The sequence below is a fragment of the Microtus oregoni genome, unplaced genomic scaffold, assembly GCF_018167655.1.
Source record: "Microtus oregoni isolate MIOR12 unplaced genomic scaffold, Mior012 000000F_ref0000247, whole genome shotgun sequence".
In the NCBI taxonomy this organism is placed as follows: domain Eukaryota; kingdom Metazoa; phylum Chordata; class Mammalia; order Rodentia; family Cricetidae; genus Microtus; species Microtus oregoni.
In genome coordinates this window covers 88,466,536-88,492,839 of record NW_024543059.1, presented here as the reverse complement: position 1 = coordinate 88,492,839, position 26,304 = coordinate 88,466,536, and the positions used below count along the sequence as shown (strand labels likewise).

General features: G+C 38.8%; 1 protein-coding gene across 1 annotated transcript in view; it reads left to right on the top strand.

Annotated features, from left to right (window-relative positions):
• The window catches only part of LOC121446051 (alpha-amylase 1-like), a 151,629-nt gene extending 127,155 nt beyond the window's left edge, over positions 1 to 24,474 (top strand). The window contains exons 5-13 of the mRNA XM_041648434.1: positions 4,069 to 4,085; positions 18,184 to 18,403; positions 18,863 to 19,093; positions 19,790 to 19,923; positions 20,693 to 20,815; positions 20,910 to 21,009; positions 22,740 to 22,858; positions 22,968 to 23,093; positions 24,253 to 24,474. Coding sequence (XP_041504368.1) covers positions 4,069 to 4,085; positions 18,184 to 18,403; positions 18,863 to 19,093; positions 19,790 to 19,923; positions 20,693 to 20,815; positions 20,910 to 21,009; positions 22,740 to 22,858; positions 22,968 to 23,093; positions 24,253 to 24,442 — 1,260 coding nt within the window. The 3' untranslated portion in view covers positions 24,443 to 24,474. The remainder of the gene's footprint in view (positions 1 to 4,068; positions 4,086 to 18,183; positions 18,404 to 18,862; positions 19,094 to 19,789; positions 19,924 to 20,692; positions 20,816 to 20,909; positions 21,010 to 22,739; positions 22,859 to 22,967; positions 23,094 to 24,252) is intronic.
• Positions 24,475 to 26,304: the final 1,830 nt, after the last annotated feature.

Here is a 26,304-nt window from a genome sequence, read left to right as displayed (position 1 = left end):
TCAACTATGTTCATAGCAGCATTACTTGTAATAGCCAGAAACTGGAAACAACCTAGATGTCCTTCAATGGAAGAATGGATGAAGAAAGTGTGGAATATATACACATTAGAGTACTACTCAGCGGTAAAAAACAATGACTTCTCCAATTTTGCATGCAAATGGATGGAAATAGAAAACACTATCCTGAGTGAGGTATCCCAGACCCAAAATGATGAACATGGGATGTACACACTCATAATTGGGTTCTAGCCACAAATAAGGTCAGAGAGTCTATAATATGATATCCTAAGAAGCTAAATAAGAAGGTGAACCCAAAGAAAATCATATAGCTATCCTCCTGGTTATGGGAAGTAGACAAGATTGCCGGGCAAAAAATTGGGATCATGGGGGGTGGAGTGGGATGGGGGTAAGGGGAGATGGGGAGAGAAAGTGAGAAGGGGAGGATGGTGGGGGGGAACTTGGGGAAATGGATGATTGGGATAAAGGAAGGTTGGATAGGGGAGCAGGGAAGCACATATCTTAATTAAGGGAGCCATCTTAGGGTTGGCAAGAGACTTGGACCTAGAGGGGCTCCCAGGTGCCCAGGGTGATGTCCCCAGTTAGTTCCTGGGGCAGCTGAGGATAGGGAACCTGAAATGACCCTATCCTATAGCTATACTGATGAATATCTTGCATATCACCATAGAACCTTCATCTGGCGATGGATGGAGATAGAGACAGAGACCCACACTGGAGCACTGGACTGAGCTCCCAAGGTCCCAATGAGGAGCAGAAGGAGGGAGAACATGAGCAAAGAAGTCGGGACCACGAGGGGTGCACCCACCCACAGAGACAGTGGGGCTGATCTATTGGGAGCTCACCAAGGCCAGCTGGACTGTGATTGAAAAAGCATGGGATAAAACCGGACTCTCTGAATATGGCGAACAATGAGGGCTGCTGAGAATCCAAGGACAATGGCACTGGGTCTTGATCCTACTTCATGTTCTGGCTTTGTGGGAGCCTAGCCAGTTTGGATGTTCACCTTCCTAGACCAGGATGGAGGGGGGAGGACTTTGGACTTTCCACAGGGCAGGGAACCCTGACTGCTCTTCAGACCTGAGAGGGAGGGGGAGAGGAATGAGGGGAGTGGGAGAGGAGTGGGAGGAGGGGGAGGGAAATGGGAGGCTGGGAGGAGGCGGAAATTTTTTTTTTCAATAAAAAAAAAAAGCACTCTCTCAAAGCCTTACAATCTCAGGACACCAGGAAACCAATAAGGCATGACACTGTGGTCTCACAAACCAGGACATGCATCTGGTCCATCCCCGTGGAGACAACAGGAGACTCCAGTGCCTCTGTCAGAGGCTTGACTTGAGGGAAAGGAGCACTAAAGCCTTCACATTGCAGGCTCCCTGCTGAGGGCAGCCGGCTTCATACATTATCCTTCTCAGTGCACAAAATACAGACTTTCCACGTCAACAATTTAAGGCAAACAATAATCTGCAGCATTAAAACTTAAATGAGTATCATGATTATCAAATTCCTGATCAAATGGAAAATCCTGTGACAGCATTGTGTTCACTTTTACAAAATAAGACCAACTTCTCTGCCTTCCATTCTAAAGACACATAGATGTTAGAAAACTTCTTCTACTGAGTTCAGAATTGTCAATAAACTCCTAAGAACGCAGAAACTAAACTATAATTTAACTTATGATTTAGTGAATACATGTTTAGTAAATGGACCTAGTTCGATATTTGGGGTGAAAAAAAATCAAGTTCTAGATATTTCTATATTATGTTTTCTCTAATGTATGTAATCTTGTCTAAAGGTTGCTAATTATATTTACTGCGTTTCTATAACTCTTACCCAAATTAATATTCTGATCAGTATTGTATTGTAAGTTCCATTTAGTGTATAAAATACTTAGAGTGTTTAAGAAAATATTTGAACTTCATAAAATTGATTAATAAATTATCTTATTTAGATATAACTTACTGGTCATCAGAAGTTACCTTGACATCATTTTGTAGTAAAATAAAAAGATTTGTATGGCCACAAATCACATCTAATTACTGGACAACAATAGAACACCTTACTTTTACAATGATTCAATAAAATATATTTAAAATATAAAAGAATTACATAATACAATCAATGAATATGCACATGAAATTTTTATTAAAATGATTTTAAATATCTCCTGACTTTCAAAATATGACTACAGTACACTGAATTCTTTCAGATGAGGTGTATTCTAGTAGAAGAATTGCAAATACATACATACAAAAATTCAAATTAGCATGAAAAATAAACCCCTGAAACAAATACTGGGGTTCAACATGGTCAGAAAAGCAAACCAGCCAGCCACTGACTCTTACCTCTACCTCAGTCCAAAATAACAATCCTAATTTTTAAATGAGGTTGAGGTAACAGCCAGTGGCTAATTGTTTTGCATTGTTGACCTTCAGATTGAACCCCAATATCTGTGAGTTTTTATTAATTGTACTACAATAAACTGTGAAGGTGTTTTATAAAAAGTCAAAATATAAATCCAATCTAGTTCTTCAAAAAAGTTATAAAAAACAAAAGCCCTTATCAAAACTACAAATGTATGGGTTTTCACCTTTTGTGAAGTTGTTCTTTTCATGTATGCTACTTACTTAGGATTCAGTGAGCACACAGACAATGTCCTGGACAGATACAGCTCTGTTGTTTTAGTGGAAACCATCCTACTGCTTCCGGCCTCTTCCTCAGGTCTTCAGCCTTAAACACTTACTGCAAATGAAGCACTAGGCAGCCTGAGAATTTTCTGTGAATGAAGTGAAGGGAGGCCCCAGACAGGGTTATATAGAGGGTGCACCATCCTCTCCTCTCCCACTGCACTGCTAGTCAAGTCCTGCTCTTCACCAGGACAGACCTGGCCTGGGAATGTATGCTTAATTTGTTCAACCACCACAAGGCAAGCAGCACTGTCACACTCAAATATAGCAAAACACACTTGAACTTTGTCAGTCCTGTGTTATGAGATGAAACAAGGCCCTCAGCCCTTACAGGATGTAAAGTAATGATGTGAGTGACAGCTAATGCATCATACAAAAACACTAACTGTGAACTTGCATCTTCATGATATCCTTAAATGAGAAAGGAACAGACAGAAACCAGGAACCTAAAAGCATACCATACTGTTTTCACAAACTGAAAAGACAACAGACAGGGACAAGTGTGTCTGCACCATTGCCAGCAGCAGAAAATGTAAGTTCAAGCTTGTACAAGGCAGGTACAAAAATTATTTCTCAATAAGCTTTATAAGAATAATAAAGGTTCAAAATAAGAACAATGGAATCATCCTATATATATATGATACACATCTGATCCCATATGGGTCAAAGGTGTGTGCCACCACCACATGGTCACAGATATATTTTAAAAGACAGGTAATCTTCAAGCACTTCAGAGATCTACAGAATGTGACATTTAAGATGTTTTAATAACATAGGTTCTTTTTTATGACAATGAGACATGTCTGTTCCTGACTGCACCAATCTTGTTTAGAGATGATGAAGGGCCTTGAAGAAACTTCACATGGAGTTTACTTTCTTTGTGGAAAATGTAAACCACTGGGCAAGAAGTGTTCGTGCCTCTATTACTAAGAGCATGTTGTCCAAACTATACAAGAGGGCACAAAAGAGAGCGATTGGTAAACCTTGTCAAGACAAGGCAGACAACCCTTCAAAAACACTGCTTCATAGAAAAGTCTATTGATAGTCTAGGCCTGTAGGCAAAAGAGAGATGCTCAAACATTACAGAGGACTTGGATGACTGTCCAGGCATCCAGCTGGTTTTGTCATTTCTCACATTTTTTGGAAGTCACCTGCTCATACTTCCTGCTTAGTCAGTTAATATTATTTTCTTCTCAGGTCTCTGAGGTAGAAGAAGACTATATAGTTACAGTTTTCCTTGTTCACCAGACTCGGAAAAGAAACTCATTAAAGAGATGTAAAATAGCCATGCTACCAGTAGCGGCACATGCCTTTAATCCCAGCACTTGGGAGGCAGACACAGTGAGTTCAAGGCCAGCCTGGTCTAGAGAGTAAATTCCAGGACAGGTTCCAAAGCTGCAGAAAAACCCTGTCTCAAAAAAAAAAAAAGAGGTATATAAGGTTGAAAGATTCAAAGGATAGTTTTCAATATTAATGAAAATTAGAATAGAAATAGAATCAGGAGCCGGGCGGTGGTGGCACACGCCTTTAATCCCAGCACTCGGGAGGCAGAGGTAGGAGGATCTCTGTGAGTTTGAGGCCAGCCTGCTCTACAAGAGCTAGTTCCAGGACAGGAACCAAAAAGCTACGGAGAAACCCTGTCTCGAAAATCCAAAAAAAAAGAAAGAAAGAAAGAAATTGAATCAAGTACAACACTTTGGACTCACCAAGATAGGATAGATAATAGAGTATTTTCTCTGAATTTGTCAAATGCAAATGAACTAGACTTTGTTGAGATATTTATTGTCTGTATAGATTGTATATATTTGTTGTATTTATTGTATATAGCTTTTCTTATATTAGTTATAGCCTTCTTTTCTTAATTTTTTTGGTTGTAGCCTTATTTTTTTAATTTTAGACAAAAATGGGAAATGTGGTGATATTTTCTTTGTGTTTTAACAAATAAAGCTTGACTGAAGATTAGAATGCAGAGCTAAGCCATTAGAGGCCAGGTAGCGGTAGCACATACCTTTAATCCCAGGACTTGGGAGACAGAAAAAGATGGCTCTCTGTTAATTCATGGTTACCCTGGACTACACAAAATTTATACAGTCTAAAAGAGAAACAGAGTTCACACAAAGGTGATCCCAGCACTTGCGATCACACATCTTTAATCCCACTAGGGAGGTGGAGACAGGATGGGTGGAGAAAGGAATATAAGGCGGGAGAAGACAGGTACCCAGAGCTGTCTACGGCAATCTGAAGCAGTCATTCTGAGGAGCAGTCTGAGCAGCAGTCAGTCTGAGGAGGCAGTCTAAGGACAGGATCATCCCTTTGGCCTGAGCATTGGTAAAGGTGAGTACTCTAGTGGCTGGCCACTCTGCTTCTCTGATCCTTCAGCTTTCACTCTCTGATAGCTGGCTCCAATTTTCTATTACTAAGACCAATAAGAATTTGTGTTACACTTCACTGCTCCATTTTTTACATAATCATGGTTTTCAGTGCTAGGTCTCCAATACAGAACCTCATGCTTGCAAGCAAGGGCTCTTTGACTGAGATGCATTTGGAGACCTGTTGTCTTCGAGTTTCAACTGCTATAAAGAGACACCATGACCACAGCAACTCTTATAAAGGAAAACATTTAATTGTGGTGGCTCACACACAGAGGCAAATGTTTAGTCCATTATAGTCATAGCGGGAAACAAGGCATCTCTCCAAGCCTGAAGAAAATTTTAAAGCCATGATCGTTTTTTCCATTTATTATTTTTTTCTTTTATTGGTTTTTATTGAGCTATACATTTTTCTCTGCTCACCTCCTTGCCTCTCCCCTCCCCTTCAATCTTCCCCAAGGTCCCCATGTTCCCAATTTACTCAGGAGATCTTGTCTTTTTCTACTTCCCATGAAGATTAGATCTATGTAAGGCTGTCTTAGGATCCTCATTGTTGTCTAAGTTCCCTGGGATAGTGATTTGTAGGCTGGTTTTCTTTGCTTTATGTTTAAAAACCACCTATGAATGATTACATGTGATACTTGTCTTTCTGTGTCTGGGTTACCTCACTCAAAATGTCAAAAGATGTTAAACAGCAAAAGAAAATAATAACAGTAATGGGGGGGGAGTGGGGTTGAGTCAAGGTTTCTCTGTAGCTTTGGAGCCTGTCCTGGAACTAGCTATTGTAGACCAGGCTAGCCTCGAACTCACAGAGATCTGCCTGCCTTTGCCTCCCGAGTGCTGGGATTAAAGGCATGCACCACCACCACCTGGCTTAAAACCAGGATCTTTACATGTATCTGAGCTACTTAGAGTGCTTGCCTATAATGAAGAGGCCCTGGGTTTTATCCTCTATAATAACCTGGAAAATACCTATCATCCCCACACTGAGGAGTTGTATTTGAGAAGATCATACATTCAAAATCAACCTGGGATACATAGTAACTTCAATGCCAACCTTGGATACATTAAATTGTGACTCAAGAAAAAAACTTTTAGCCTGCAGGCAGATATCTGTGAGTTCGAGGCCAGGCTGGTCTACAAAGATAGTTCTAGGACGTCCAAGACAGGACTGTAACACAAAGAATCCCTGTCTCAAAAAGATGAATAAATTAATAAATAAATAATGAAAATTTTAGATGTAAATATGAAGGAAAAGCCCTGTGACCTACACTCAATTTCTTGTGAGTGCAAAAAAGAAGATTGCCAGTTCAAAGTCAGCCTGAGTTACATGGACACTACATGACCTAACGAGATTCTAATCCAAATAAAAATTCTAAAAATTTTTAAATGAACTCATTTTATTCTGTGATCATTGTAAAGAAGACATGGAAGCAAGCAGAAAGCTCAAGGCGATCATCCACTGTTGTGTGTAATTCTGTGTAATTCTGAGAACAATATGTTCTATCAAAGACTAAGAGGAATTTTCAAATACATTCAGTTTTAATCTACATACTCAGGAGGATGAGGCCAGTGAGATCCTGTAGGTTTGAGTCTAACACTGACTATAGAACCAGACCGTATTTCACAAAGCAAAGAAACGAGCTTTCAATGTGCCCCAAGCCAAGTTTAATTCCAGATACTTGAGTATGTCTCAGCAGAAATTCCAGCTGTTGGGAACATGAATCAGAAGACCTGCCAAGACTTGAAGGCCCATGGTCTCTAGAGTCAAGCCTTGTCTGAAACCCAACAAAATGCAAGCTAATAATTTGCTATGCGTCAGAACATGGAGAGCATGCAGATAATTCCGGTGGCACTCGGGAGGCTGAGGCAGGAATATCTTGAGTCCCAACCTAGTGTAACTACCTGGCCAAGTGTAGGAGAGCCTGTGCTGCATAGTGAGGCTCTGTCTCAACACCCAGACCTAAACCAAAGAAATACAGAGAACAGTGGAAAAGAAAGCAGACCTGGGTTTTGAAGTTTAGTGTCTTCTATCCGTGAAGAGACAGAAAACAGAATGCCCTATGCTGTCTTGGGTCTAAAATGTCTCCGAGCATGTTAAGTTGTCTTGATGGAAATGAAGTTCTTAACTGATCTAGACACAGGTGACAGGCTCCAGGGCTCTGAGTGTCTTCTCTGGCTCCAATAACACATGTATAAACCTTTCTTTTCTCACTGCTCAGCAGCTGCACCACCAACAAAAGCTGCCATATAAATTGATGATTTTGCTCCACCCATTTAATCTTACATGAAACTTCTTTCTCAATACTCATTGAACCAAAACTCCTTGGAAGAAGAAACAAACAAACAAATAGAAATCGCAATCTTAGGATCCTGACCCTATCAGGGGTCCATGCATTAATACATGGAGTTCATTTATTGTTTGTTTGTTTTTGAGATGTGGTTTCTCTGTGTAACTCTGGGTGTTCTGGAACTCACTCTGTAGAACAGGCTGCCCTAGAACTCAGAGATCTGCTTGTCTCTGCCTCCTGAATGCTGGGATTAAGAATGTGCCACCATGGCCTGGCTCACTTGTTTTTTAAATTTATTCATTTAAAATTTATTTGCTTACTTATGGACTTGGTTTGTTATTTGCTTCTGTGACAGAGTCTTATTCTGTAGATAATCTTGTTTCAGACTCAGCAATCCTCCTGCCTCATCCTTCCTTCTAAGAGGATTACTATTGAGAAACAACACAGCTGCCTGGATTTTATTTATATGTGCCCCTCATTGCTCTGAGTATGAGTAGGCTCATGGTTTAATCTGTGCCTGATAATACATGTAAAATAACAAAATAAAGCTGAATTATTTTTGTCAGAACTGTGAACGTGTCCTGGAGTTCACGGTTGAGCTGGGTGCTCGGTGAGTCATCTACTGTGGCAACTCTGAGAAGGCTGAAGTAGGATGCTGGCAGAGGATCAGCTCAAAGTCATCTTCAGCTATACTGCAAGCTTGTGGACAGCCTGAGCTTATGAAGATAATTATCTCTAAACTTATATAAAATTGAACCAAAACAAAAAGGCTGGCCTTGAGAAAAAAGGTGCCCTTAGTACCCCAGGAGGGAAGGGTGTTAGTTATAGTTTTAGTTTTCCTTTGTTATGATAAAAGATAAAATAGATATAAATATTGTAACTGTAATTCTTACATGATAACTGTTTTGTTATGTGTAATTTTGCTATGTTAAAGTTAAAGCTTTCCTTTTTTTGTTTAAACAGAAAAAGGGGAAATGATGGAGGAAGGTCATTGGTTAATAAACAAACTGCCTTGGTCCATTTGATAGACCATCCCTTAGGTGGGTGGAGGAGACAGAACAGAATGCTGGGAAGAAGGGAAGCAAGGTAGACGCCATGCCTCCCCTCTCCAGAGCAGACGTGATGAAGCTCCAACCCAAGATAAACATGCGCTAGAATCTTCCTGGTAATATGGGTTAGTCAAAATGTGAGAGTTAGCCAGCAAGAGGCTAGAGCTAATGGGCCAAGCAGTGTTTAAGTGAATACAATTTGTGTGTTGTTATTTTGGGTATAAAGCTAGCCAGTGACCAGGTAGCCAGGCAGCGGAACACAGCCCGTAGCTCCTACTACAATCAGCCAACACACTGATCAGAGAAAAGGAAATTGTGACTGGAAGGTAAGCAGGGTACAGTGAACCACACCTTGAATCCCAGTACTCTGGAGGCAGAAGCAGGAGAATCCCTATGTCTTTGAGGCCAGTGAGATCTATATATCAAATTCTAGACCACCCAGGGCTTCATAGTGAGACTGTCTCAAAAGTCAAAACTTATTTTTTTTCTTTTATCAAGGTAGCTGGGTAGCCAGAGAAAGACACATGTTGCAATGGACTTTGGCATTAAGCCTGGGTAAATTCAGTTACAGGAACCCACATGTTTGAAGGAGAGAAAGACTCTGAGGTTGTCTTCACCTCAACATGTATCCCCCATGCCTCACCCATAATGGAATTAAATTATATATAAATTATATATATATATATATATATTAAATATATATATATATATATGGAAGCTGAGCATGGTGTTGACACAAGGTTATGTTTTAGAATTGAGAAAACTGCCATTAGCTTGAGTCTGGTCTAGACTACAGTAGCCTGAACTGGCCATCTCCTATAACTAGGCAAGACTTCAAGAGGAGGTACTGGGACACCAACCCAGCCACATAATCTTCAACCTACAGTCTGTCCCGCCTGTGGAATATTCTGGGGGTAAGGATGTCCTAGAGATTAGGGGGCTGATCAACCAATGATTGGCCTAGCCTAAAATCCATGCCAGGAGAGTCAGCCCACACCTGACACTGCCTGGAGCCCCAGAACCCATGGGCTGGATGACCCAAGAGACCTAGGATAGAACCAAACCAATCTGGAGGTGAAAAAGTCAATGTAATGATGCCTAACAATATTCTGCTGTATTCAGAGATGGTGTGGGAGAATTGTCTGTAATCTGTCAATCATGTTTTAAATAAATGCTGATTGGCTGGGCAGGAAGTAAAGGTGGGAAACCAGAGAGGAAGTAGAAATGATGCAATGAGAACAGGAGAATTCTGGGATGGAGGAAGTTGATTCCTCCCACTCCTGCCCAGACTCCGAAGAAGCAGAATGTGACATGCCAGCTAAAAAAGGTATTGAGCCATATGGCAAAAATAGATCAGAATAATGGGTTAATAAAAGCTACAAGAGCTAACAAGTAGCCTGACCTAATGGGCCAACCAGCTTTATAACTTACCGAGTCCTCTGTGTGATTTTCTTTGGGGCTTGGTGGCTGTGGTGTACTGGGTGGGACAGAAACCCCAACAAACAGGACCCTCCATGTTACACAGAGATTGGTGCCTAGCCCAGTTGTCTTCAGAGAGGCATCATCCAGCACCTGATGGAAACAGGTACAGAGACCCACAACCAAATATTAGGTGAAGCTCAGGGAATCCTGTAGGAGATGGGAAGAAAGTACTCTAGGAGCCAGAGGAGTAAAGGATACCACTAGAAGAAAACCCACAGAATCAACTATCTGGCCTTGTTGGGCCTCATTAAGACTGAACTAACAGCCAGGGAGCCTACATGAGACTAACTTGGGCCCTCAGAATATGTGTGACCATTCTATAGTTTAGTCTTTAGGAAGATAGGGCCTACAAGACCGAGAGATAAGTCAACCTGGTGTCTGCCTGAGGACCTAGCAACAGGGGCTGTCAGAGGGTCTTGATTGCGCCTAACCAATGAGGAGTGATCATACAATATCAACAGATCAAATGCAGCCTGGGTGCTGGGAGGGTATATAAGGCTCTCCCCATTGCTGAATAAATGAGTCTGCTCTTTGCCTTTTACCTGATTCCCGGAGTCTATGCTCTTGATGCAACACCATCTCACTCCCTCCCTTCCCCCTTCCCCAGGGAACCGTTAGGACCCAGCAACATCCAGCACGTGAACAGGTTCTAGTTGTCTCCCATTCCTCACTTGCAGTGACAGACAGTGTCCCAAGACAGAGTATTTCAGCAAGAAATCCCCTCCATGTTGTACATTGTTAGTCTCTTTGGCAAGAGAGCATTGGGACCCCCTATCTTTCCATCTTTTGTGTTGTCTGTCATGTTTTTCTGCCAGTCCAGTTGGGAAGGCACATTTTTTTTCCTGTTTCTGTTTACCTCGCACCTCCACATAAGGGCTGACCCCCAAGGAGGTGGACCAAGGCTCAGCTCCCAAATACTGTCCCTCATCCAGAGATGCCATGTGGGCATATGGCTGTGGCCTAAAAAGTCACAGAAGTCCCCCACTAAGCATAAAACATGAAGGTCTAACACATTTTCCACCCCTGTTGACTGACATCTTTGACTGTTACTTGCCTACTATCTCCCTCTATGAAATGGGTTAACTCTCCAGCACCTCTACTCCTTCCATAGCTGATCTCTCTACAGCATCCACTGCTGAGGAGGCAGCCAGTTCAGACCCCATGAAACATGCTGAAGAGAGTGCCGCCACAGTTAAGATGGCACGTCAATTCCCATCAACTCTACTTCTGCTGCAGGAGGCTACACTCCATAGTGGCACCCTTGAAGTGCCTCAATGGCTACCTGCCCTGAAGATGGAAATTCCCCATGCTGTGGTGTGACCCCTAGGTTCTGCAGTCCCCCTCCCATCTCAGGCCTCAAATGCCAGCAGAAGCCTTTCCGGTAAACCTGGGTCAAAACGCCATTAACCAGCCCATATCTGAAAAGATTTGGCATACTACAAAAAAGCTATTTGATCCCTCCTGGATATTCACACATGCCTTAATTGGGGCGGAGGGAGTATTGTTAATCCTTATTCTCTTTAAATGTCTCCTGAAGCATATTCAACAGCAGTGGGCAGCAACTAAGGCAACTCTTCAGCTGTTAATGGCTCTTAGGCATCCCTCTCACAGTCCTCTTCAGGAGGTTATGCATGCCTGGTTAACTGAATTCAAAAGGCTACTGCTCTACCCCACCCTAGCAGCTCTCCAGGAATGAAGACACTTAGAGGACTAGTAGTCAATGATGGGTACGGGCTTGTTCGGCAGATCAACCTAAGACAGGCACTGTCAAGTTGCTGAGTCCTCCTAAGGCAGGGTCAACAAGGCCTGATCACCCATGTAATAAATAAAACAGGGTGGATATGTAGGAAGATAAGGTTTGTAAGACTGAGAGATGAGACAACCTGGAGTCTTCCTAAGGGCCTAGCAACAGGTACTGTCAGAGGTCCTGATTGTGCCTAGGGACAACAACACAATGGCAGTGGATTGGAAAGCAGCCTGGGTGCTGGGAGAATACATAAGACTCTCCACATTGCTAGTCTGCTGCTTGCTGTTTACCTGACTCCAGGTGTCTATGCTGATGATGCTGTGCCTTCTCACCCCCTCCCCTGAGGGAGCCATTAGGACCCAGCAGTAGATCTTCTTGTGAGACTCCTAACAGTGGGAGCAAGGGCTATCTCTGACACTTTTGCTGGCTTTTGGGAACCTATACCTCATACAGGATTGCTGTGTCTATAGGGACACACAAATGTGAGCCTTTTCCACCTTGAATGGAGGTCAGAGAGTTTGAGTTTATCTTTGTTCTTTCAAAGTCGTTGAAAACAGGTATGATATACGACATACGACATACGACACTTGTCCAGCCTTAATACATGGGGAGGTGCTCAGATTGGCTGCAACTTGATATGCCATGTTTTGTTGATATTCATGAGAGGCCTACCCTTTTCTGAATAGAAACAGAGGAGGAGTATATTGGGGATGGAGACAGAGGGAGTAAGATGAAGGGACTGGGAGGAGAGGAGGGAGAGAAAACTATGACCAGAAAGCAAAATAAATACATTTTTAAAAAGAATCTGTGCACACATTTTTATTGAAAAATGTTTTACGTTCATACACAATATTAGCTTTCACTGTGACGTTTTCAATTTTGCTGATTCTCATCTCCTTCTCACCCTTCCCGCCCATCTCACCCTTGTGGCTTCCATCTGACTCCACAACCCGATCTGCTTTCATGTTACTTGTGCCTCATTGGTCTCACTCTCTTTCCTTTTATTTTATCCTGTAACCATATTTTCTCCCATGTATACATACACATAAATATCATAAGCCAGGATCCACTTATAAAACAGAATGTGTGGGATTTGCCTGCATCTTTAAAAGATTCTTGCAAAGCTTTGAGAATATTATACAATGTATTTTGATCATATTCACTCCTCCCCTCCAACTCCTCCCATATCCAGCCTCTCCACATCACCTTCTTCGTTTTATGTTCCATCAAGTCCAGTTTGTGTTACCCAACCACTCTTGGGAGTGAGGCCTGCTCTGGTATGTGATTGGCCATCCAGGGATGACCTCATTCAAGAATACACATTCCCTTTCTCCCAGCAGCTATCAATTGCTCCTCAGCTAGTTCTCACTGGGATTTGTGCCCACTTTCCTCCCTCCACACTGGGATTATTGTCCAGTTTTAGTTTGCACAGGTATTGTGCATGCTTTCACAATCCCTGTGGGTTCATAAGTGCAACTGCCTTGTGTCTGGAAAACATTTTCCTTGATGTTATTTACAACCTGTGGCTCTTCTACTCTTTCTTCCGTGAAGACCCTCACTATTGGGGGTGAGGTATGATATGTGCATCCCATTTAGGCTTGAACACTCTATAGTCTCCTGTGCTTTGCATTGACCAGCTGAGTGGCTCTGTTCATTGTCATTTACTGTAAGGAGAAGTTTCTCTGATAAGAATTGGGAGATGCACTGATCTATGTGTATAGCAATAAGTCCTTAGGGTCATTTAAATAACATGTCAATTTAGCAAAATGATGCTTTGTGGTTCTCCCCTAGGGCCTATAACCCATCTAGCCACAGGTTCTTGGCCCATTTAGCAGTGTCTGATATGGGTTCCATCTCATGGAACAGGTTTAAAATCCAATCAGAAAGTGGTTGGTGACTTCCATAACATTCATATCAGTATCATATCAGCATATTTTGTTAGGTCAGTCATTTTGTATCCTACAGACGTGATCTCTTTTCTCCTATGGGAGTTTCCATATCACCTTCAAGAACTATGAGAACTAGCCATAGGTTTGAAGATTCCAGGTGAAACCCAGTTTGGTTTCTCTATGTTCTATGACTTAAGTATGTGGAGTCTTCAGCAATAGGATTTTGTCATCAAGCTCTGGAGAGAAGTTAAGAGTACCGCAGTACCCTGCAATGCCTGCAGATCTATGGTATTCCATAGGCTAACAACTCAAAAGGAGTTAACCAGTTGCTATTATTGGGTTTATAATTTCCTAGCATTAAGTGTCTAGTTGGGTTATTGTCCCCCTACTGGAGCATTTCTCCATTAAAACTCTTTTAATGTATGTATATGTTTTAGGAAGGGTCTGGAGTAATGAATTTCCAAATGGTTTCTCTGTTGTGGCATAGTTGGTCACACAGTGAATCCTGAGATTAACTTAATTAAATAAAATCAACCTGTGTCAAGAGGTGGAACCAGCAACTGGAGAGTAAGAGGAAGAATGGAAAACGGAAATGTACAGGAAATAGAGAGGAGGGACTTTGAGTTTGGTGCCCTGTTGGGGGAGGGGCAGCAGAAGAAGAGCCCTATTTCTGAGATGCTGGCTAAGGAAGAAGGTCAACTTGTTGCTCCTCAGCCTCTGTGAGCTTGCAGGTTGTTACCCCTGAAATCTGACTCACAAGTCTTTATTGGTAAAATCATAAGATTGAGATCTATTGTAAAAATAACATTTTTCAAAAGGCTTTGGTGTTAGTTATCATTCCTGCAAAATCCCCTCTACTTTGCCCTCCCACCCTCACCCCAATTTACCCTTTTCTATTTCATAATTCCCTTTAACCCCTTTGGATTAGTGCATTCTATCACTTCTGCCACCAAGGCCCCTTCATAAACTCCTGACTGCAATGGGAATTCCAAATGAAACTTACATATTTGAAGATCCAAAGCTAACATCCATGCATGAGGGAAAGTGTGATATTTGTCTTTCTGAGACTGAGCTGTCTCACTCGGGAAGGTTGTTTCTAGATTTATTACTTTCTATTTGAATTTCATTTTTCTTAACAGTTAAATAATTATTCCACTGTGTATAAATGAACATTTTATTGTTCATGCATCATTTGATAAACATCTAGGTCATTTGTATTTTCTGGCTATTGTGACTAGAACAGCAATGAACATGGATGAGCAAGCCTTTGTAGTAAGGTTTAGTTATATGCCCAAAAGTAGTGTAGCTGGATCATTTAAAGCTTTTTGAGAAAACTCCACACCAATTTTCATAGCCATTGTACCAGTCTGGGACTTTCATCCCAGAGAGAGGTTCAGTTTGTCAGGGACATTTTTGCATCGAATAAAATGATCATGTGGTTACTCTATTTTGTTTATGTGATGGATTACATTTATTTAAATATATGTACTGAACTACCCTTGCATCTCTTAGATAAAGATAAATTAACCATAAAGATAACATTTTTATTTGTTTTTAAACTCAATTTCCAAGTATTTCATTGAGGATTTTTGCATATATGCTCATAAGGATTATTTATAATTTTTGTTGAGATTTTGATTGGTTTTGGTTTCTAGGTAATAATAACTTCATAAAAAGCATGTTTTGCAGTGTTTCTATTCTCAGGTGGATTTTTTATTTAGTTTGACAATTCTTAGTTACCACTTCTCATTTGTTGTTATTGGTCCATTTTAATTATTATTCTCATCTTGATTTAATTTTGGTAACTCTTCTATATATCAAAATTCATCTGTTTCTTTTAAATTTTTCAGTTTGGTAATATATAAATTTTTAAAATATGTTCTTATCATTCTTTGAATTGGCTCAGTAGGTATTTTAATATTTTCATTTTCTTTTTTCTTAGTTTTCCCTTTTCTTTTCCCCTTTTTTTTATTTACTAAAAAAATCTTTTTTTCATTACATATGACAATCCACGTTCCCACTCCCTCCCCTCCTCTCATTCCCTCCACATATCCTCCCACCTTATCTTCATCCAATACTCAGAGAGGGTAAGGCACATTGCTTTGTAGAAGGCCCATGGCCCTCCCTACTATATTTAGGCTAAGCAAGGTATCCATCTGTTGTAAGGAGAGGAGAGCCTGCTTGTTTGTCCCAGCTGCCCGGCTAGCTTAGCCCTGAAATAACCACACAGAAATTGTATTAATTAAAATATTGCTTGGCCCATTTGTTCTAGCCGCTTATTTGCTAACTCTCACATCTTGATTTAACCCATTTCTATTAATCTGTACATCACCACATAGCAGTGGCTTACGGGGAAATATTCAGCATGTCGGAGTCTGGTGGCTACATGGTGGCTCTCTCTACTTTCACCTTTCTTCCTCAAGCATTCAGTTCTGTCTTCTCCACCTACCTAAGTTCTACCCTATCAGGCCAAAACAGTTTTTTTTATTCATTAACCAATGAGAGCAACACAAAAACAGATGTACCTCCTACACCATCCATCCAAAGAGAATAGGTTCCCAAAAAGCCAGTACATGCAGTATAGATACATCCTTGTTACACTGCCAATGGCCCATCAGTCTTCCCCAGCCATACAACTTTCAATCACATTCAGAGGGACTAGTTTGGTCCTATGCTTGTTCCTTCCCAATCCGGCTGGAATTGGTAAACTCCCATTAGCTCAGGTAGACTGTTTCAGTGGGTGTACCCATCATGGTCATGACCTCTTTGCTCATATTCTCATACCTCCCACTCTTCAACTGGACTTTGGCAACTTAGCCCAGTGCTCTGATGTGGGTTTCTGCCTCTGTTTCCATCAGATCTCATTGTATTAAATAACAAGCTTTGTTTAAATTTGATTCATCCCTTGAAATTTTCGTTTAATGTGTCTTCATCATATCCATCCCCCATTCCCTCCCTCATCTCAACCACAACACATATCATCTCCTCAATTTCACTTCCTTTTTATTGTATTTTTTTAATAATACACTGGGTTTAATTACTTTTTTTAATTTTTTTTTCAATTACATTTGTGCATCCACTGACCAAAGGAAAAACATATAGTTGTCCTCTTGGCTATGGGAAGTAGACAAAATTGCCAGGGAGAAAATTGAGATCTTGGGGGTGGGGTGGGATGGGGGTAAGAGGAGATGGGGAGAGAAAAGGGAGAAGGGGAGAATGGGAGAATGGGGGGAACTTGGGGAAAAAGGAGGATTGGGATAAAGGAAGGTTGGATAGGGGAGCACGGAAGCACAATTCTTAGTTAAGGGAGCCACCTTAGGGTTGGCAAGAGACTTGAACATAGAGTGGCTCCCAGGTGCCCAAGCCGAGGTCCCCATTAGTTCCTTGGGCAGCTGAGGACAGGGAACCTGAAATGACCCTATCCTATAGCAATACTGACGAATATCTTGCATATCACCATAGAACCTTCATCTGGTGATGAATGGAGATAGAGACAGAGACCCACACTGGAGCACTGGACTGAGCTCCCAAGGTCCCAATGAGGAGCAGAAGGAGAGAGAACATGAGCAAAGAAGTCGGGACCAAGAGGGGTGCACCCACCCACTGAGACAGTAGAGCTGATCTGTTGGGAGCTCACCAAGGCCATCTGGACTGTGACTGAAAAAGCATGGGATAAAACTGGACTCTCTGAGCATGGCGAACAATGAGGGCTGCTGAGAAGCCAAGGAAAATGGCACGGGGTTTTGAACCTACATAATGTGCTGGTTTTGTGGGAGTCTAGCCAGTTTGAATGTTCACCTTCCTAGACATGGACGGAGGGGGAAGGACCTAGGACCTACCACAGGGCAGGGAACCCTGACTGCTCTTCAGACTGGAGAGGGAGGGGGAGAGAAGTGGGGGGAGGGGGAGAAAGGGTGGGAAAAGGGGGAGAAGGGTGGGAGGAGGGGGAGGGAAATGGGAGGCTGGGAGGAGGTGGAAACTTGTTTTTTTTTTCTCCTTTTCTCAATAAAAAAAGTTAAAAAAATAAAAAAAAGTAAAAATAAAAAAAAGAAAAAAATCTTTCATATGAATCATTTAAATAAAAGTTTAGGGGATGGTAACATTGTATCTTGTTTTGTGATACCAGGAATCCCTCTGCATTATACTGTAAATGTATCTAACAAACCAAAAGGCAAAACATTGACTCTTTATCCTTATAACCACAGTCATTTTCTAAGAACTATTTTCTAGTCAGGTATTAGAAATTTGAAATAAAATACTTACTTTCACTTTTAGGACAAATAGATAGTTCCTCTTTTTAATAATGACCAGTATCTACAATTTTTTTCCTTCAGAAACTAAAAATGACTCACATTAACTCCTTTCAAAATCAATAATGTCCATTATATCTTAACCTAATTATTTTTTTAAATAACGCATTTCATTTGGATTTAGTGATAACAGTTTCTGGTTTTCCACTTATCAGCTTTATAATTCTTCAAGCAAATATTAGGACTGTTCTTGATTGTCATTTCACATTGGTTTTCTTTCACACTTGACTTTCTGTCTTGTCTAAAATTAAAGTATAAAACAGACTATCTATCTATCTATCCCTCTATCTATATATTTTTGTGTTCTATGCAGTCTAATTATATACATTTTTCTCTAATTTAATTAGAATAACAAACTGTTTTGTTCAGGTCCGTATTTATGTGGATGCTGTCATTAATCACATGACTCAAGAAGGAGTTCAAGCAGGAACCAGCAGTACATGTGGAAGTTATTTCAACCCACAAACCAGGGAGTTCTCTGGAGTTCCATTCTCTGGTTCGGATTTTAATGATGGCAATTGTAGAAGTGCAAGTGGAGAAATTGAAAACTACAATGATCCTGCTCAGGTGAGGAAAATGATCAGAATAAAAAAAAAATCTGTCCTCAGTATGCACATGGAACTTTTGGAATACTATTTGAAACATCGTTTAGATTTCTTAAGCAACGCATTACTAGGAGTAAGAAATGCAAATAAATCATCAAAAATGTTTGTAGTTATTAAATGTTTCAAAGTTTGTTTCTTTTACCACATTAAGAAAAAGAAATAAAAATGAATGGAGAAGAGAGAGGAAAACAAGGGGTTTCCTAAATCAACTGTAATATTACCTATGTCGTTTTCCCATACTTCATTCTTCACACTGGAAAATATTCTTAGGGTGTATTTACAGTAGAATGTGAATGTTAGGAATGAAGCTTCCTAATAGACCAGTTGGTGAATATGTGAATAGTCAAAGAGAGTCTGAGGTGACAGGTGACATTTAAATCAATCACCTTATGTCTGGCTTGTTTTTAATTTGTTTCAATAGGTCAGAGATTGTCATATGTCTTACCTACTGGATCTCGCACTAGGGAAAGATTATGTTCGTACCAAGGTGGCTGATTATATGAACCATCTCATTGACATTGGTGTAGCAGGGTTCAGAATTGATGCTGCTAAGCACATTTGGCCTGGAGACATACAGGCAGTTTTGTTCAAACTGCACAATTTAAATACAAAATGGTTCCCTCAAGGAAGCAGACCTTCCATGATTCAAGAGGTAAAGTAATACACGTGTGTATATATAAATGACATCAGTTTTGCTAGCCAGAAGATGGATGGAAGATTTTTATTAAACATAATTTCTATAGGTTAATGTTCGAGTACCTTATTAAATACAAAATTTCTTTAAGTCCCTTTTATTTAGATATAATAGACTTAATTCTTTTCCAGAATAAGGGTTTAAATTAGGATTGTAGAGAATTTGTGTAGGCTGTGATACTACTGGATTAATTAGCGTATACTCAGGGAAGATTAGGCCAGGCAGAAAAATCTTAGTCATTGACTCCAGCCTGTCTTTCTAAATTGACTCCTGTGTGAGGTATTAATCAATGTGTAAAGTATGGGTAAACTGATTAATATTTCTGTGCACATTGGTCATGTGAAGAGGTTAGTACTGTTTTGTATTTGATTTCTTTGGAAAACTAAATGAATTCTAATTGCTGAACTTATCTGTCAGTGAGTACTTTGAAGGTATGAATTTCTGTATTTTAAATTATATATTAAATTTAAACACCTTTATTGGAAAAAAGGGACATTGTCAGTAAATTTCTCTCAATAGTGATTCATATACTTTATAAATAGGAAAAACCAATTTGAGCATCAGCAGCATAAAGAATTTAAAAGATATTCTTTTGACAGTGAACATTTTAATATTTCTTTATTCAAATGTCCGTATTCCGTATATCTCTACTAGGTAGTTGATCTGGGTGTTGATGTAATTAAAAGCAGTGAGTACTTTGGAACTGGCCTTGTGACAGAATTCAAGTATGGAATATCACTGGGCACAGTTATCCGTAAGTGGAATGGAGAGAAGATGGCCTATTTAAGGTAAACACATCATACTTTGTTATTGAGTCTGTCACATATGTGTTGTCACCCCAATACATGATCATATTAGAGCATTCTAATTTATTAAATATTAAATATTTATCAAGAAGTTAACTATTAAGAAGGTTCACTGCTCTCTAAATCACAATTAACCTTCTGGAATTAATTATTTCATTTTAATTGCCAATAACAAGGAGGAGCTCTAGAAACATAAAATATCACCTAGAGATTTTGTTTTCTGTCTGAGATATGAGCTAACTAGAGTTTGGTAATTCTAATCTGCTAAAGTCAAGATATTACTTTAAAAACCATTTACTCATATATAAAGCTATAATGTGGACATATTGTTATATTTATGTATTGCAATAAATTAGTGTGAAATGTTAAACTGTTTTATTTTACAAAATGTTTATAAAAAGATTTTATAAAATATTTATAAAATACACTGTAATATTCAATCTTAACTTATTTGTTTTTCATTTTACATAATGAGATATGGATATTTACTCTTCTTGAGTTCATCTACATTACAATGTTACAGGGGCAATGTGAATGGAAAGCAAATAAACTTACTATACAGAAAATCATGGGATATGTTAGGCAATTACATATGTGTATATTCACATACCTGGAAGAAATTGTTTCCTGTGGTATAAACTTTTATTTATAGAATCAGTAGTTAAATGAAAATAGATTATAGAAAGTGGTATGGATAGGATAAACTAAATGTATTGTAAAATAATAATATATGCAAATTTTTTAAAAATAGGAACTGGGGCGAAGGTTGGGGTCTCATACCTTCTGATAGAGCCCTGGTCTTTGTGGACAACCATGATAATCAGCGAGGTCATGGAGTCGGAGGATCAACCATCCTGACTTTCTGGGATGCTAGGTAAATAAAACCATTTGTTGAAGATTTGTTACTTGCCCTTTAGTGATTGCACATTTTTTATTGTTCTATCATAATATTATTTTGTAATTTTCAGACTCTATAAAATGGCAGTTGGATTTATGTTGGCTCATCCTTATGGATTCACACGAGTAATGTCAAGTTATTACTGGCCAAGATATTTTGAGAATGGAGATGTAAGTTTGAATACATTTTTTTCCTAGTAAAGGGAAGCAGCCCTGTTTTAATTTAATATAAAAATATTTATGTAAAATATATGCCATCAAATAGTTATTTACTGTAATGTGAACAATAAAAATATTGCACAAGTATTCACTGATTATCAATATAAAAAATCTTGATAATTGTAGAACAAGGTACACAAAGCAAAATACAGGCATCTAATCATACTTACCTTGTCAATTAGATATGGAGATTGTGCATAAAAACATCTGTAAAGAAGGGAAACACGTTTGCTTAATTCTATACTGGAGTCCTGCCTCATCTTGGGCATTGCACCCGCCAGGACTGAAAGAGGATAGTTGAAGGAAAGCTCATTTATTAGGAGGAAGCAGCGGATTGTTAGAGCCCAGGAAAAAAGGCCAATTGGATTCACGTGTTGGTATGTCGTTGGGGCCAGGGGAAGGAAGCTTATAGGTCATGTAGAAAAGAAAGGATGTTTTAGTGGTCAGATAAATGGCAACCAGTCCTCATGGCCTTGGAGATGCACGAACTTATCAGTTGCTATATGCACTAGGGCAATATACCCGGGGATGTCTATCTGCTGAGGTCTGTTGGCACCTGAGCAAGGCAGGAGTTGGGTGTGTAGTCAAAGGAAGAAGTAGCCAAGTATTACCTCTCAGCATGAGAACATCTAGGTTTCAGGCATACTTCAACACCTTCTTAGCTGCAGGCCAGCCCTGCAGTTTAAAACTTGAGCAAGAAAAGTACTTTCTAAGTACCTTTAAATTTTTCTGTGGAAGGGAAAAAAAAAGTTATTCAGTTTAACTGAGGTTATCTAAGAAAGTATGTTAAATAAAGCAAACAACTTTGAAGACACATTCAGGAATACAAAGCATTATAAAATATTATGCAGCACATTCCTATGAACAATTTTAAAAAGCAGTAACAGTCTAGGGAGATGACTTAGAGGGTAAAACTCTTGCAGGAGGGACAAGTATTCAGTTCCTTGACATCTTGCAATGCTGTGCAGTTTGTCTTCTCACTTTTAACACAATTGCCTGATAGTTGGAGATCACAGATTTCTGGCCCACCATATTCGGTAGTCTGGGTTTAGGGGAGAAAAGCTTCCTCTATTGACAATGGAGGGAATGCTTGTTCAATTGTTTCAGGAAAATGTGTAAATGTGTTGACAATCATAATATTTTGGAAAATTTATTAGAGAGTATTAGAATATATTTATTAGTACTTTTATCTAAAAGATAGTATGGAACCTAAACTAATATTAATTTGGAAATTAAATATACTTTCTAAAGAAGTTCTATAAATACTGATATTTTTATAGTAAATAAATAATATTTGGCTTTTATAGATGATTAAATTCAGGGACAGAGGACTTATGTATCTTGAATGAGCTTTCTAAAGCCATCGGTACTGGATTCTGTCCTTCTTTAATCTTTCTGATACAAATGCTCTTACCACTTTAGTGACTCTAAAGAAGTTAGAGAGATATTAAGAAGTTATTTCTTGAAAAGGCTCTGAATGAATAAAAGTGTGTATAAATAAAAATGTCATATTTCTCTGAAATATGACTCTAGAGAAATAAAGACTCAATAAAGTTCTGTATAAATACCAAAGTAAGACACGGAGTAGATACTATAGAGAGTCAGGTAGCAGAAATTTTTAATTTAGTGCAATGAAAATGGAATATGAATTTTAAAATTGCGCATTTTTTTCTGTAATAAAGGATATCAACAATTGGTTTGGACCACCAAATGACAATGGAGCAACTAAAGAAGTGACAATTAATGAAGACACCACTTGTGGCAATGGCTGGGTCTGTGAACATCGATGGCGCCAGATAAGGTTGGGAGTGTCCCCTATGGATCTTGTCTAATACGAAAATGGTTTAAATTTTGTTTTAAATTGTTAAATACAAAGTGTATAAGCATTTCACATGATATTGTGCTTTTAGGAACATGGTTGCCTTCAGAAACGTAGTCAACGGTCAGCCTTTGTCAAATTGGTGGGATAATGGCAGCAACCAAGTAGCTTTTGGCAGAGGAAACAAAGGATTCATTGTCTTTAACAATGATGACTGGTAAGTGGAAAGCAATTAATGTAGAATTGTGTACTTTTATACCTTTACCTCCTTCCTTTTGTTTCCTGCTCTTTTGTAGCTGAAAAATAAATTTTGTTAATGAATTTAAGATTTGTTAATGAATTTCAGATACCTGAAAAGTATAGAAAAAAAAGATGCTTGCTCTTCATTTCTTTCTCCATTTTTAGAGCAGATTTTGTTTCAAGTAGAATTTTGTTTTCCTGTTGTTTTTGGTATACTCTTACACTGTCATATTCATATATTCTCATTCATTGATTCATGTGATATCTGTACAAAGCTTATAAATATTCAGCATGTCTTAAAATCAGTGATAGTATGGGCATTATTAGATTCAAAAAATTCCCCCATTTCCAAGCTCTGTATCATGACTATTTATTTTTCTGTTCCCTTGTTATATAATCATAAATTATCTGTCTCTGTGTGACATATTTCATTATCTCTGACTGATGTTTTTTCTCAGGAGGCAATTGAGTTTGCTTCTACAGTCTAGATTACAGGCCTTCTGCTTTTGATGCATGCATATGTTTCCATCTCCTTGAACATTTTCCTACTTGTATACAACTGTACTTAGAGGATCTTTGTGCAAGTAGATGACAACCTCAGTGTCAAGTCCCATTTTTTGCTCATTTGGATTTTTGTATTAGCTTCCTTTTTGATGCTGTGATTAAACAACATGAGCAGGTCAACTTACAGAATAAAGATTTTATTTAGCCTTGCAATCCCAGGGGGTTAGAACTGGACCACATGGTATGAGGGCAGGAGTAGGAAGCTGATGAATCACACTTTGAACCACACTACAATGCAGAAAACGTTAACTAGAGAAGGTCAGAGTCTTTCCCTGTCAAGGCCTGCCTTCAGTGACACAGTTCCTCCACATCCACATTAGCTAACCTCCCCAAACTATGCCACCACATGAAAACCAAATTTTAACTTAACAAGTGCTATTTATAAATATCTACCTATATATCTATATCTATTCCTGTATCTATCTATCATCTATATCGATCTATCTAACTTTATGGCTAGTAAATTACAACTTATATTTACACACCACAAAGTTTAAGAAAGTACTCAATTTGGAGGTATTCTGCTTTCTTGAATTTGTCGATTTGAATCTGACCTCTTTTTTCCTTTTCAGGTCATTGTCAACAACCCTACAAACTGGTCTCCCTGAAGGCACATACTGTGATGTCATTTCTGGAGATAAAATTGATGGCTATTGCACCGGAATGAAAATCTATGTTTCTGGTGATGGCAGTGCACAATTTTTCATTAGTAACACTGCTGGAGACCCATTTATTGCAATCCATGTAGAATCAAAACTCTAAAATTTAAAATAAATTCATACTGAGAGCATCAATCATTTGTATTTCTTTTCTTTTGCATAATTTAACTTTTATACTTCATTCACACTTATATAATCCGTTACAGCAATGAACTTCAATTGGTAAAAATTGTTTATTGAAATCAATGTAATTTTGTGAAAATTATATACAGGGATTTTAATGTATTTTAGAAGATTCTCCTTAAATTATTAGTCAATGGCAATTCTCAGATCTTTGAAGACATCTTGACAAATATATAGTTTAATCTCATGTACTATTTGTATCAGAATACCATAATATCTCTTCTTTATTAAATATTTTTTCTTGTATTCAAATGTTTATATAATTACTTTTTAGCTTATTCACTTCCTTGTCTTCCATTTTCCCTCCCATTTTTATATCTTGTTTTGACCAACTGCTCTTAGATATGGTTGCCTGCATGAGCATGGGTAGAAAGTTATTACTTGAACATTAGTCATTGACAAAAGTAACTTGCTAGTATATTAAACACTGAGGATCATAGTCTACCCCTTGTTAAAAAAATGTTAATTTCTTATAGCTCCCTAGGAAGTGATGGGGGCCATGCCATAGTGGAATCTTTGTGTTTCAAGTATCAAGCAGTACTTGTGAAGTTAGTCAATACTCATTGAGTTTATGAAAGCAAGAGTCCTTTCATGTACCTATGACATCATCTCACAACACTCCCTTCAATCCTGTTCTTTTGTTTTCTTTCCATCACCTCTTCTATGATAATCCATGAACTTTGACTGGGGTTTATAGATGTCCCCTTCTAGGATGAGTGCTCAGCACTCTCTTAATGTGATCACTTTGACCAGTATGAGTTTCTGCTTTGTCTGTCACCCACAGAAATGGAAACCTCACTGTACAAGTGTTAGAACAATACAAATCAATGGATTTGAACATAACCGTGTAGAAAATAAATGGACACCATGGTGTCTCCTTAGCTAAACAGCCATAGTATTTTTCTTGAAGGTCCATTGCCATACTGAACTATCAGCTTTTCATTAGGTTTAGAGTACCGGGAAAGAGTTCCTCCTGTGAAGTAAGTATGCAATCCAGTCATTGTGGATTTGATTATCTCTATATCAATTATGCTACCACTATACTAGTGGGTACATCTTGCCTTGCATGTTGGTTTTTTAATTGACAGAATTTACATTAGATATGTCCTTTGATAAATTTTAACCTTCATAGTCTGCATAGAAATTCTGAACACAAAAGAAACTAGCAACCTAGAAGGAAACATCCAGCTCAGTTATGGTTTGATTTTTCTATGTCCTGTCTCCAAACTTCCCTAAGTAATAGTTCTTACTGTTTAGTTCTCGTGGAAACCAAGAACAACTCCAATAACCACTTTTCATCCTGTTGGCTTTTGTGTGGACCCTCTATTTTACTCCATTTATTTATGTGGTTGTTTCTGAGCTTGTGCCATGATAGTTTTATCACTATGGTTACACATCACAACTTCAAATCAGTTATGTGATCCTTCTAGGATTATTATTTTTCATTCTTTATTACTTTTTTTGGTATCTGTGATCTCTTTTGTTTCCATAAGGATTTTAAGATCATGTTTTCTATGGCTGTGATAATTGTGCTGAAATTTTTATCAGAATTTAATTGAATATGTAGAGTGCAGGCATTCTAACTCTAAACTACTATCCTAAGAATATTTTATAATTTTAAAAATCCTTAATTTATTTCACAGCTTATTGTATGACTACATTAGAAATAAATAATATTTTTCCATGGAGTACAATGCAGGAGTGACTGACATCAGACCATCTATATTCAAAATTATTACTGCATCTTTTTGGAATAATTTTTCAGGAAAGTTATTTTAGAAC